At 37.3% G+C, this 12,970-nt stretch overlaps 1 protein-coding gene across 2 annotated transcripts in view; it reads left to right on the top strand.

Annotated features, from left to right (window-relative positions):
* The window catches only part of spidr (scaffold protein involved in DNA repair), a 58,694-nt gene that overhangs the window by 44,634 nt on the left and 1,090 nt on the right, over positions 1–12,970 (top strand). For both annotated transcript variants that reach the window (XM_067435575.1, XM_067435576.1), the window contains 6 exons: positions 353–484; positions 1,916–1,975; positions 3,372–3,573; positions 4,217–4,348; positions 6,496–6,586; positions 8,968–9,082. In XM_067435575.1, coding sequence (XP_067291676.1) covers positions 353–484; positions 1,916–1,975; positions 3,372–3,573; positions 4,217–4,348; positions 6,496–6,586; positions 8,968–9,082 — 732 coding nt within the window. The remainder of the gene's footprint in view (positions 1–352; positions 485–1,915; positions 1,976–3,371; positions 3,574–4,216; positions 4,349–6,495; positions 6,587–8,967; positions 9,083–12,970) is intronic.

The following is a 12,970-nucleotide window of genomic DNA, read 5'->3' on the forward strand; positions in this document are numbered from 1 at the left end:
GAACCACTGGAGTCACATGGACTATTTTAAAGAGGTTTTTAATACCTATCGGTACCTTGAAAGTGTTCATTGCATAGCTGTCTATAGAGGGGCCTATCAAAAGTATCTTAATTTGTGTTACGAAGATGAACGAAGGTCTTGCGGGTTTGGAACAACATGAGGAGGAGTAATAAATGACAGGATTTTAATTTTGGGGTTAATTAACCCTTTAATGAGCTTATGAAGGTTTTTGCATTAGCACGTTTTATTTACTGTTTATTTTCTTGAGTAGAAGTACATTTATTTCCATCAAATGACCCCTATGAACTTTTAAACTATCAACTTCATAATCAGGGCAATCTGTGCATTCCAGGATCGAGTCCCACCACCCAGTTTCTGCTATAGGCTGAGCATCCAGCAGGGTCACATGGCTCCGTTATCAAAACAGACTGAATCTCCACTGTACCGACCACCTGTACTTCAGACGCTAAGAGAGATCCTTCAGGTACAGCACTCAAAATGATGTCATCCTTATTAATGGATTGGCATTTACGTCTTTTACTACACATTCAAAAAATAAAGAAACACCTGGAAATATTAAGGAATTTTAAAGTGGACTTTTTTACATTTTCATCTGTCTTTAGTGTGTAATGTTGCTGTTTGACCATTCAAACTTAAGCAAAGTTGCAAAGCACAAAGTCCACTTTAAATGGAGTTATTCTCTATATCAGTAAGTGTTTATGAACTCCCTGAAACGCCTCAATTGTAGTCTTGAGTTTTCTTCCAGCAACATACGCATCACAATATTCCTTGTTTTAATAATTCTGGCCCTAGTCATACACAAAAAAGGGACGAGACCTGATTCAACGTCACAGCATTGTTAGTGTTTCCACCTGAGAAGCTGAAACTTGTGCTTATGGTAAGGGGTGTAACAATTCCGAAACGTGCTCGAAACGGTTGACCAATCGCAACACACTGGTCCAGCTGACCAATCAGAACACACTGAGCTTTTCAGAAGGAGAGAATTCATAAAGACAGGAACTAAACAGACCATTACTGAAGGACTGGGAAGAGAAGAGCTGTAACAATGGAGAATATGACAACAATTATTTAGTAAAAGGCCATAAAGGGCCTCTTTAAGGAATTGTAATTTCCAGACACAATAGTGTTGAAGATTTTTGAATTAAAAAAAAAAAAAATATATATATATATATATATATATATATATATATATATATATATATATATATATATATATATATATATATATATATATATATATTATTATTATTATTATTATTATTATTATTATTATTTATTTATTTATTTATTTATTTATTTATTTTAATTCAAAAATCTTCAACACTATTATGTCTGGAAATTACAAATATATATATATATATATATATATATATATATATATATATATATATATATATATATATATATAAATATATATATATATATATATATATATATATATATATATATATATATATATATATATATATATATATAATACTTTTTTTTTTTTTTTTTTTTTGCTCAGCACTAAAAAAAATTATTGGCTGGAAATTAGTCTTTGTTGGTGCTGTCTTTATACAATAGTAATATAAAATCCTTATCCTGTAATGTTAAATCAAGTTTTTAATTGGAGTTAGTCAAAAGGTGTGGTTTACATTTTTAATTCATATTTTGAATGAGCTTTTAAAACTATCACATGTCATTTTATTAGCTACTTTTCTAATAATTTTAGTACTTCAACTTTTCGTAAAAAATCTTTTTATTTTAATTGTTTTATTTCAGCTTTACAATTTTTATAAATTTAATTTTGGTTTTAGTTTACAACAAGAAGACTGTTGTGCAAACTATGAAATAATATTCTTTTAATCTTAGTTGATTTACTAATGATTTGTTCTGTCTTTTGTTTTTTTAGGATGACTCTTTGAGGCGTCGTTGCAGCTTTCGGGCCACTGTGGTTCATAAACATTTATTGGTAATGTTTTCTTAAAAATTGTTTAACAATAAATGCATAAATCAGATAATAAATTTCATCATAGCTATATCTTTGTGGACCACCTTGGCTTGCCTAAAGAGTGTGAGAAATGGTCTTTAGCTTTGCCTTTCTTAAGAACCCACCATAGCGGTTTTCCCAGCACATTTGCCAAGTTTTTCCCCCTTCAGGGAAGCCTCCAAACTGTACACCTTTGGAAAAGCTTTTGGAAAGCTTTACGCACTGTTTAACGTTAGCTTACCGTAAGTGACATAATTTAACTGTGAACCCTCAGACTTTAGACTTTGATAACCTGGGATTTTTTTCTATGAGGTTAAGGGTCATGCTTAAACGCTAGTGTGGACAGTCGATTAACAGCAGATTGATGTGTTTTGTTTTGATTCGCTCTTTTTGTTTTCCTTTCCACATTGCACATGTGCGTAGGTGTATGAATGAACAGTCTGTCTGGGAAAATGGCCAGGATAAAGCATTATTCCTCTTATAATGACAGATTTATGTCTTTGTAAATGATGCAAACAATTGAAGTTTAATTTGGCTTAATGAATTTAGAACGCTCTTTGATACGCACCCAAATTTAATTATACATGCATGTTAAAATAATAGAGTTAAGGCCAGTATCCCTCTAATTTATTAAAATATTATATAATATATTTACAATTGTTTCATATTGAAATATAACAGTTTTATATTTGAATTTCTTTACTCTTTAAACTCTTCTATACTTTTACACAATTTTACAGAATTCACACATTTCATCAATTATCTCAAAATATTTAAAGGTGCTGTATGTACGTTTTTGACTGTACTAAAGCATACAAATATTCTGCTTTAAAATGTGCGCTCGGTGTCTGTTTTTTTTTTGGTCTGTGTGATACCGCATGCAGCCAGTTTATCCAATAGTATTCCGACACCACAGGTTGCCAGTTGGCAGAAAACACAGAGTATTGCTGTCATGGAAGCCTGCAAACAAACTGGGTCAGAGATTGCAGATTCTACCCGACCTAAAAAGCCTTGGCATCCATTTAAAAATCTCTTTAAACGGAAGCAAATTAAAACACGGATAAATCAACTCATCAACTTACAGTGTGTCAGTCTCATCGCCTTCCATTGACAATTACGCACTCTCCTGTTGCGTGACCTCAAACTGGCAACTCGTGTCATCATCTAGTCTGAGAAGAAGGTGGCGGGGCAAACAAGTACCTGCAGTACCCTTTTCAACCACTAGCTGTAATTATTACATACAGCACCTTTTAAAAAATGTGCGTTATACATTAAAGTCTTACTGTATATTCCAGTACTAATCTCAAACTCTCCAGTCGGTTCATACCAGTTTATTCAATAAAATGCACTGATTGCCGCATTTATCTTGGTCTTGCAGAGCTCAAATGCAGGCGAAAGGGAGATGGTGCTGTTTGTGACGGATCCCAGTCTCCAAACGGAGGCGAACGCAGAGGGAAACCGGAGAACCGTGGCCGTGTGTCTGAGCCCGTCCTGCCTGATCCGGAGCTCAGTAACACAGGCCCTGGACGCGCTGCAGCAACAACCCGTCCTGAAGTTCAGAGATGCAGTAAAGGAGCATGGTATTTCACCACATAGACATGCACGAATGCATCACCTGTCTGAATGTACAAATGTGGCCCATTTTTTTTACGGTGAAAAAGTGCAAAACTGCAAATGACTTGCTAAAATACTGGTTCATTCAATCGCAATGATAGTATTAGTACTTAAATGAGCTTTCACCGTAATGTGAAAATATTATTTTATTAATACATTTTAATAGATTGTTATATGGTTTTATATAATGTATTTATATGCCATGGTAGTATTCATTTAGATAATTAATTCAATTATTAATTTTAAAACAAATATTATTGGAATATTGGAACAGGAATTTGTGCTTGATTATAAATAATGTCTCAAAATCTTAATGGTCCAAATAATAGGCTTCATTTGGTTTATGCAATGTTTTTGGGGGGTGAAACATGACCTTAAATGAGCCATAAATGCTTTATAATGCATACAAAAATCAGTTTGTCTGGTTTTAAGGAAAAGTTCAGCACTACTGAATGAATGTCATTCAAGCAGAAAATCTCTGGTTCTGCTTCTCATCTGAACGATTTTGAGATTTAGAGGTTTCCTACATAAATCTCCATTTTGTCTTTCCTCAAAACCATGACTAGAACGTTCTGGGTCATTATGATACTACTTCTTTACTCTAACCAGGTCAGATATTCTGCTGGGATCAGACAGTGATCCAACTGGAACCAGAGGACCTGTCTTTCTCCATACCACAGCCCATAATACTGGACCATCTGGGTCCAGAAACCCTCCCATACTCTCTCTGCACTGTCACAGGTTGGTATATTCCCTTCAGAGCCTCCCCTATTTTGGTACGGTCCAGACTGACAGAACCAGATCTCAGGGGGATACAACATGTTTGTCCATTTAAACAAAACCAGTTTGTTTGTTGGCTCAGGCTTTGTTCTTGGTGCTTTGTTATGGACCTTCTTGTGGTTTGTCATGTGCTTTTCCTTTTTAAAGATCTCTCTCTCCCACGTTGAAGGAAAGTTGTCTTTTTGCCCAGTTTTGAGATATAAAAGTCCCAATTTCTTACAAAGTGCTCTGTTCATTCTCTTATTATATTATTTTAACTCATGCGAAGTGATGCAATCTCACTGTATTGTTCTTCACTCTGTAAATGATCCCCAAATATGGGTCATTTGTCACTAATCATTTTTGAAAGTTATTTCACTGCTTTTCCGAATGGTTATGTTATGTTATGTTATATGTTATGTTATGTTATGTTATGTTATGTTATGTTATGTTATGTTATGTTATGTTATGTTGCGTTGCGTTGCGTTGCGTTGCGTTGCGTTGCGTTGCGTTGCGTTGCGTTGCGTTGCGTTGCGTTGCGTTGCGTTGCGTTGCGTTGGGTTGGGTTGGGTTGTGTTGTGTTGTGTTGTGTTGTGTTGTGTTGTGTTGTGTTGTGTTGTGTTGGGTTGTGTTGTGTTGTGTTGTGTTGTTGTGTTGTGTTGTGTTGTGTTGTGTTGTGTTGTGTTGGGTTGTGTTGTGTTGTTGTGTTGTGTTGTGTTGTGTTGTGTTGTTGTGTTGGGTTGTGTTAAATGTCAAAATTAACGCATCACATAATTTTTTCACTTTAACCCGTTAAAAATATTAAGTGCAATTTACATCCGTTTTCCTCCCATTATCCATTGGCTAATTAAAGAAGAAAAGAAAAAGAGAAAATCTCTCACTGGTCTTGACCGAATGACTTTTGTTGATGTAATAAGGAGCTTTAATAAACTTTAATAGTTAGACCTACCTGAACATTTCAAAGGACCGTTTACAAGGTTACATGGGTCAAAAACAACGAAAACATACCTTTTTTTTTTGCATTTTGAGGGGGGAAGTAAAGATCTTCCAGTCTGACTGGGCTAATAGAAAAAATTTAGGCCTGATATATTGACAGTCACAGGTAAACGTGACATTTATTATAATAGGTTTATGTGAAGATTGTTTTAAGTTCACTTAAATTAAGTTTTTTATAGTTTTTAAAAAGCATAATAAATATTCAAAGTAATAGCTTTCAATGATACTGTAATGCCAAATGGCTATAATGAATGGCTAAAATTGAGGGGGGGAGGGATCAGTTTCATAGAGACATCAGTAGCAGTATTGGTATCTGTGATGCCTTCTTTCATAAAAATATGTCATTAAATAAATATTTTAAATATAGGCTACTGTCTTTGTTGTTTCTACTATAATTTTGATATTAAATGTGAAATTAATCAAATATATATATTTTTAAAAACTGTAATGTTAGCTGCGTTTAATTAGTTCGTTTTTTTTTATTATTATCAATTGACAGCTCTAGTTATATGTTATATGAAACGGGCTTCTTGCAGACATTATGTTTAGGTTGTTCTGTTCTGAAGAATAAAAATGTGATATTTGACACTCCATGTTAGACTTTGAATCTCTTTGGCTGTTTCACCCTGTAGATAAGACAAATCATCTGACTCAAAAGTGTAACAAGCACAAATTATCTTCTGCAGTGGTCAGCAACTTTGCCGGAGGATTCTCCAGAGAGCAGAGGTTCATGCAGGGGTCTTATCACTGCCTGTTGTTATTATATAACACAGATGTGTGCTTGTGTGCTGCGTGTTACTGATTTTATGATGTTATTTGTCAGAAAATGGGAAAGTTCTCAGAAGTTTGAACAAACAAACTATTTGATGTATTGATGTGCCATGATTCCTTTGGGTTTTTTATAATTAATTTCACAGTAGCATTGGCTTTGAGGTTAAATCAGCACTAATTAGCTAATTTACTCAGTAAGTAGTAAAAATAACAGTAAAGGGCTTATTCATAAATAGTAAATTGAACATATAACTTTGTTAGATACTAACACGATGCATGTTTTATCCAGCAAAGTGATATTATTCAATTATACCAATGAAATAATGTTAATGAATGTGTGATTTGCATATGTTAATGTACAGGTGTGATTGTTGCGGTGGACGAAAGCACAGCGTTCTCCTGGCCCACCTGCAGCCGGTGTGAGAGTTGCCGTTTACAGCCTCGAGAAAAACAGTAAGTCCAAAGTTCTGTGCTAGACCGGTCCTAAGTCCAAACCGGTGAACTGTAAAGAAAAGAAGCAAACCTAAGTGATCGTCAACCTACGGCATAGTCGGCGGACAGATTGAAGTTAATTCTTCACTCTTAGAAGTAAAGGTTATTCGTTGGCATTAATGGCTCCATAAAGAACATGTAACATCCATTGATCCTTTCCACTGCCCAAAAGGTTATTTGGTTCTTTAGATTAGTAAAATGTTGTTCTCTTAATAAATGTTCACCTAAAATTTCCAAAAATGGTAGCCTGACAAAGCCAGACCCACATCAAGATGAAGTTAGGTGTGGGAACACACCGTTGGCAGGACTCAATCCGAGGGGCAGGATGAACGGTTGTCTTTCAAACTCCATCTGCACCCAATTGGATAGCGCTACAATCAACCAGAGCAACGAAGATGAAGCGGAGCTCGTTGATAGATTAAAGATTTTGCCGTATCTGGTCCGCAAAACTGCGAACACATCTTCCCTTCTTAAGAATGACTTCAGTGCCGTTCTTCTCTCAAAGAAAAGCTTAACTCCAAGTCTTCTAAAGTCGCAGCCAAAGCCGATTCAACAGACGCTGTTCGCCAGCTTCCTTATTTTCAAATAGCACGCAACTCTGCCCTCATTAATTTAAGCCTGCCCACCGACTCTATACACGATGTGATTGGCCTAACCAGGTTTGATTTTTCAAGCTCGTAAGCCAACGGAGAGTTGCTAGATGACCCTGGCTGCAAATTACTGCTGCTAGGGTGCGTCTAGATTTCTAGGCTACAAAATTGGTTCATCTACACTTTTTGCAGTAACCATTTTTGTTTCCCCAAGAACCATTCAGTGAACATTTCTTAAAAGAACCTTTTTTTCTTACATTAAAGGACAACTCCGGTGAAAAATGAACCTAAGGGTAATTAACAGATGGTTGTCGAGTAGATAGTTCTCTTGGATGCGTTTTCATGAAAATCAATTGTAAAGAGTTTTATCTCTAAAAACAGATTAGGTTTTAACACTCGTCTATGGACCACAGAGTAAGTGATAAAGTGTCTTCTAATTAAACTGTTTGTACACTTACACAGTTCTCAATGCTTCGGTTTGCACGTAGGGACCCTCATTATGCCACAGTGTTAGTGTGAGGTTATTTTGAGTCTTGTTAGTGGTATTAACTATTAGAGATAAAACTCTTTACATTCGATTTTCAGGAAAACACATCCCACCTTCTGTTAATTACCCCTAGGTTCATTTCTCACTTGAGTTGTCCTTTAACATTTCAGCAATCTAAATATTTTTTTTCACTATAAAGAACCTTTTGTTAGTGTATGGAAAATCTTCTAAAAAAAAACGTTTTCAGACGTGTTAACCACTACAAGGAAGTATTTCAATACCAATGTTGTGTAGAAATGCCTACAGACATTATTACAGCATCATCACAGCTGCAAATTCCTTCTTGCGTCATCTAATAAAATGAAGTGTTTATTGAGTTCCAAATGCTTTCTTTACGAAGAAGTTAAAATTGAGTTATTCCAAAGTGCATTTTGGGGGACACGTTTGTAGAATTAAATTTTGTTCCTGAAGCCACAAAGAAAACACTTATGATGTAGTTTGACATGACCATTTTTTACCCTTATCTTTGACCCTTAAGATTGAAGTCAGTATTAGATGCAAGTCTTTTCTTCCATATCCAAGTGAAACGGCTTCCTGACCAAGAAAAGGACCTGTAATTGCCCAGGTGGAAGTGATTTAACGGTTGTGGTTTGCTATTGGTCGATCTCATGTGAGTGACAGGTTGCCCCGCCCTCACGTCAGTTAACACATCACAAGAGATGTCTCTGCAAGAGGGAAGGGAAGTTATTTTGATTTACATATTATGAGACACATGAATTAAACAAAAAATTATGATGTGCACCTGGCGATTTGAAACACTTTTCTCAAAGTGTGCTTTAACAACTTATGTATTTAAATGATTGGTTGTAATAGGCTCATCTATTTGTATGTAAAATAACTATTTAAACTCTTCGTCTCATATAATAATGTCTTGTTTTACTCAGAAACAGATTCAGATTCAGATTATGGATGTAAAATGGGATGTGAACTCTGTTGCATGTCGACTTCATGGAATGCCGGATGCATGTGTTCGTCTTATACGCTCCATAAGGTTGTTGACCTGTGGCTGTTCAGAGTTAATGTGTATGATGCCTCCATTACTTTGAGTTTAATCACAACCCACCGCACGGCTAAGTTGTTTTCACATTCCAGTGTAAGTGTTAAGCCGAAGTGATGAATCATGGTGCCTTTAAGCCCTCTCACTGAAAAAGACTCCACAAATATTTTAACAACAATAAAAGTTGCATCTGTTTTGGTGTTTTTAGGAAAGGCTTCCTCTGTTTAGCATGTGGAGCAGTGATGGATGAACCGACCACAAAGATGCAGCTGGAGGTGTTTCTGAGCTGCTCCTCACTGAGCCACTGTACTGTCAAAGTCAAGGTGAGATGCTTTATGAAGAAAACGTTTATTCCCACAGTCTTAGTCATGTATAACAAATTCAATTAAGCTTTCAGAAATCAAACTATTATCACATAGACTCACCGATGACTTTATTAGGTTCACCTTGATAGTATCAGGTTGCTGAAAACATATCTCGGAGATCTTGGTCCATACTGACATGATAGCATCCCGCCATTGCTGCAGATTTTTCTGCTGCACATCCATGATGCGAATCTCCCTCACAGCACATACCAAAGCTGCTCTATTGCTTGAGAATATGGTGACTGTGGAGGCCATTTGAGTTTACTGAACTCACTGTCATGTTTGAGATAATTTGAGCTTTGTGACATGGTGCTTTGTCCTGCTGGAAGAAGCCGTCGGTAGATGTGTACACTGTGGTCATGAAGGGATGGCGAAACCACACACCTGTTGATTAGTAACATTTCCATAGTGAGATGAGATCTCACGGAGACTCGCAGGATCGAACGTGACCTGAGAAAAAAAAAAAAAAGTAACGTTAGGTGTTTGTCAGATAACGTTAAGTATGAATGAGCATTTAACAAACTGGTTTGCAGAGCCAAACAGCGTTGTCATTTGTTTACTTCCTTGCTGCAACGTACAATTAACAATACTAACTATTACAGGAAAACACATGGATGAAAAATAAATCATACTTACAGGTTGTGGCCCATTTTTAAAGTTGGAACTGCTCCATCTTTCAGAACAAGCCATTGTGCGAATCCTGCATTGAGTTTGCGAAGATCGTGGAAGCTTTCCTCCATAAAATGTGCAGCACAGAGAGCAAGATTTGGGCAATTATTATAGGGGACCGAGTTAAAAATAAATTTTAACCATTGATCCCTATCCCCCGTCCTTAGGAAGGCTGAACAAAGCAGACCTGCAATCCGGATGAAAATAACAGCGTTTCGTCGGCATTGCGGCAACAACACTCCAGCCTACCACAATAACTCTTCTCCACAGCAATAAAAAATGGCTTTTTAGGGGTTTATGTAAATACTGGGGCTGGTGATGTCAGCAACCCTGGAGGAATGTCTGTAGTCCCTACCGGCAGTTTGCTGTAGTCCTTAGAAATTGATTTCTTTAAAAGCAAAAATATCTCCCTTTGCTTTAAACTTTGAACGTTGTAACTTTGCAGATGTTGTTTATGCTCCAACAGCAACATTACAGACTAGCTAAAGTTGGAAAAGTGAAATCATGTTTTACCACCCCTTTAACCAAAAGAGAAAAAAGAATATGGGTGATGATCTTTCTCAATACTCCACTTTCGTGGCATGTTTGTGGCTGTCATGTTCCAGCTCTAGAAGCACGCAACATCCAGTTGGTGACGCTAGCTCGCTCTCATTGGCCATTGCGGATATCATGGCGATCAAGAGTCGATTTGGGATCGTTTGGGCGCTGACAAAAACGGGAGCAGTAAATGAATCGTGATGACACTACACAGTTGAGGAGTTTTTGGACAAAAAGCCATTTTGCGTCATGTCTTGAATTGGGCCACGCTTTCTGATCACTTGGGGTGCAAATATGGCTTAAAGTGTGTGGCCAGCCTAATAAAGTGGCCGATGATGAGTGTACAAATACTTTACAATTTTAATTAGTTAAAGTGATAGTTCACCCAAAAATGAAAATTCTGTCATTAATTCCTCACCCTTACGTTGTTCCAAACCCGCAAGACCGTTCATCTTCAGAACACAAATGAAGATATTTTTGATGAAATCCGAGAGCTTTCTGACCCTCCATAGACAGCTATTTAACACTTTCAAGGTCCAGAAAGGTAGTAAAGACATGGTTAAAATAGTCCATGTGACTCCAGGGGTTCAACCTTAATTTTATGAAGTGATGAGAATACTTTTTGTGCACAAAAAACTACAAAAAGAACGACTTTATTCAACAATCTCTTCACATCTGTGTCAGTCTCTTACACAGCTTACGTTGGCCAGCTCCTGTGTCAGCATCACACGCGTCGTGGTGCTCATATGCGAACGGTATCGGCCAATGATGAGCCGGCATTCTGGCGTAGCTCTGACGTCAAAAGCACTAGACTGTATTTACAATATTGTTTAATATGTACTGTCAACAGCCTTAGAGATTGACACAGACGTGAAGAAATTGTTAAATAAAGTCGTTATTTTTGTTTGTTTTTTGCACACAAAAAGTATTCTCGTCGCTTCATAAAATTAAGGTTGACATGAGGGTGAGTAATTAATGACGGAATTTTTGGGTCAACTAACCCTTTAAGTAAATATTCTGTTTACATAACTGTAATGAGATTAAGATATGTTTCACATTATGCATTAGTAATGGGAATAGGGTGTTTAAAGGGGGGGTGAAACACTCAGTTTCAGTCAATCTCATGTCAATCTTGAGTACCTATAGAGTAGTATTGCATCCTTCATATTTCCGAAAAGTCTTTAGTTTTATCATATTTATAAAAGAAATATGGGCTGTACCGAGTCTTTCCGGAAAAAACCGAGCGCCTGGAGGCGTATCGTGTGGGCGGAGCTAAAGAATGACGAATGTGCACAAAGCGGTGACGTCCTCAAGCGTGGAGAAACCCATGGCTATCTCAGCTAATACAGATAATGATCCACAATCAAATCTGAGGCTGAAATAAATTGAACAGGAGAAACGGCAACATCAGGATGTCCGTCTCTGTGGTATGTACTGTATTTAGGGGCCTTTGTGTGTCTTTATGCGCAGTTTATGAGGACATGATTCGGTTTATGGACTATTGTATGTGACTAGACCTTAGAGGTAGCAAGCAAAACGGTTTTGCACGTCAGAGTCAGACTAGTGTTATACAGAACAACAATGGAGTAACCGTTAGCGCATTTGAATGACGAAGCACGCAATCGTGTCGTTTACTGATGTTTACTCATGCGACGGTAGCCAATAGCAGAGACATTTGAAGTTGATTTAACTTACTCACCGGCTGCTTCCGAAGCAGGACCGAACCTTTACCGCTGAGACCGCTCTGTCAAAAACACACTTCTTTGGTATGATTTGGTGAAGTCCTGTGACAGCAGTGACCGTGGAAATCCACTTTGCGACGTGACTGAAGCGATGTTGTAAAGCTTCCCGTCATTTCTGCGTTCAAATCGGTTCAAATGCAGCGCTGCCTTCCCGGAATGCTGTGCTGAAGCGTTGAAGTCGCTCGACGTCACTCATAGGAATAAAGTGGAGCGCGGCGCGCCATAAGTGTTCACGGACGACTGGATCTGCACCTGAGAGACTGTTCACGGTGTGCATTTCCTCTCTCTCCCTCTAGTTACGCGCGCGCGCACCCTACCGGGAGAAGAGCCTGTACAGCCCATACAAGGACCTTCCAATCTATTTAACGTCAAGTAGACCCATACTCGAAAAAAACTCGCCGAAACTTGTGAGAAACCGGAAGGAGTATTTTTAACACAGAAATACTCCATCAAACGTCCAACATTAGTTTTTGAAACTTTGTCTATGTTTAGGATGGGAATCCAAGTCTTTAACAGTGTAAAAAGCTCAGTATGCATGAACCAGCATCCCCCCCCCCTTTAATTATCTTTAAAATAGTCACAAAATCAATAGTACATTTTATGTAAAATATTTTTGGTGTGTGTGTGTGAAGGGGTTGATTTGACGCCGACCTCTTCATGGCAGGTTCCGTGAGATTGTAATTCTACTTTCCTTAAAAACAAACTCTAAGACATCTGTGTCTACATTTCAAATCATGTTAAAGGATGAAAATAAACACTCACTCAAGAAAGTGAAGCTAGCATGATCTAATCACTCGTGCAGAAACCAGCGTGTCATCTAGAGTTTATCTTCATTCTGTTTTATTTCCTGGAAGTTTCAGCGATAGTAAAGGGCCACATATTATGGAAACAGATTCAA

Source organism: Pseudorasbora parva, chromosome 24 (genome assembly GCF_024679245.1).
Source record: "Pseudorasbora parva isolate DD20220531a chromosome 24, ASM2467924v1, whole genome shotgun sequence".
NCBI lineage: Eukaryota > Metazoa > Chordata > Actinopteri > Cypriniformes > Gobionidae > Pseudorasbora > Pseudorasbora parva.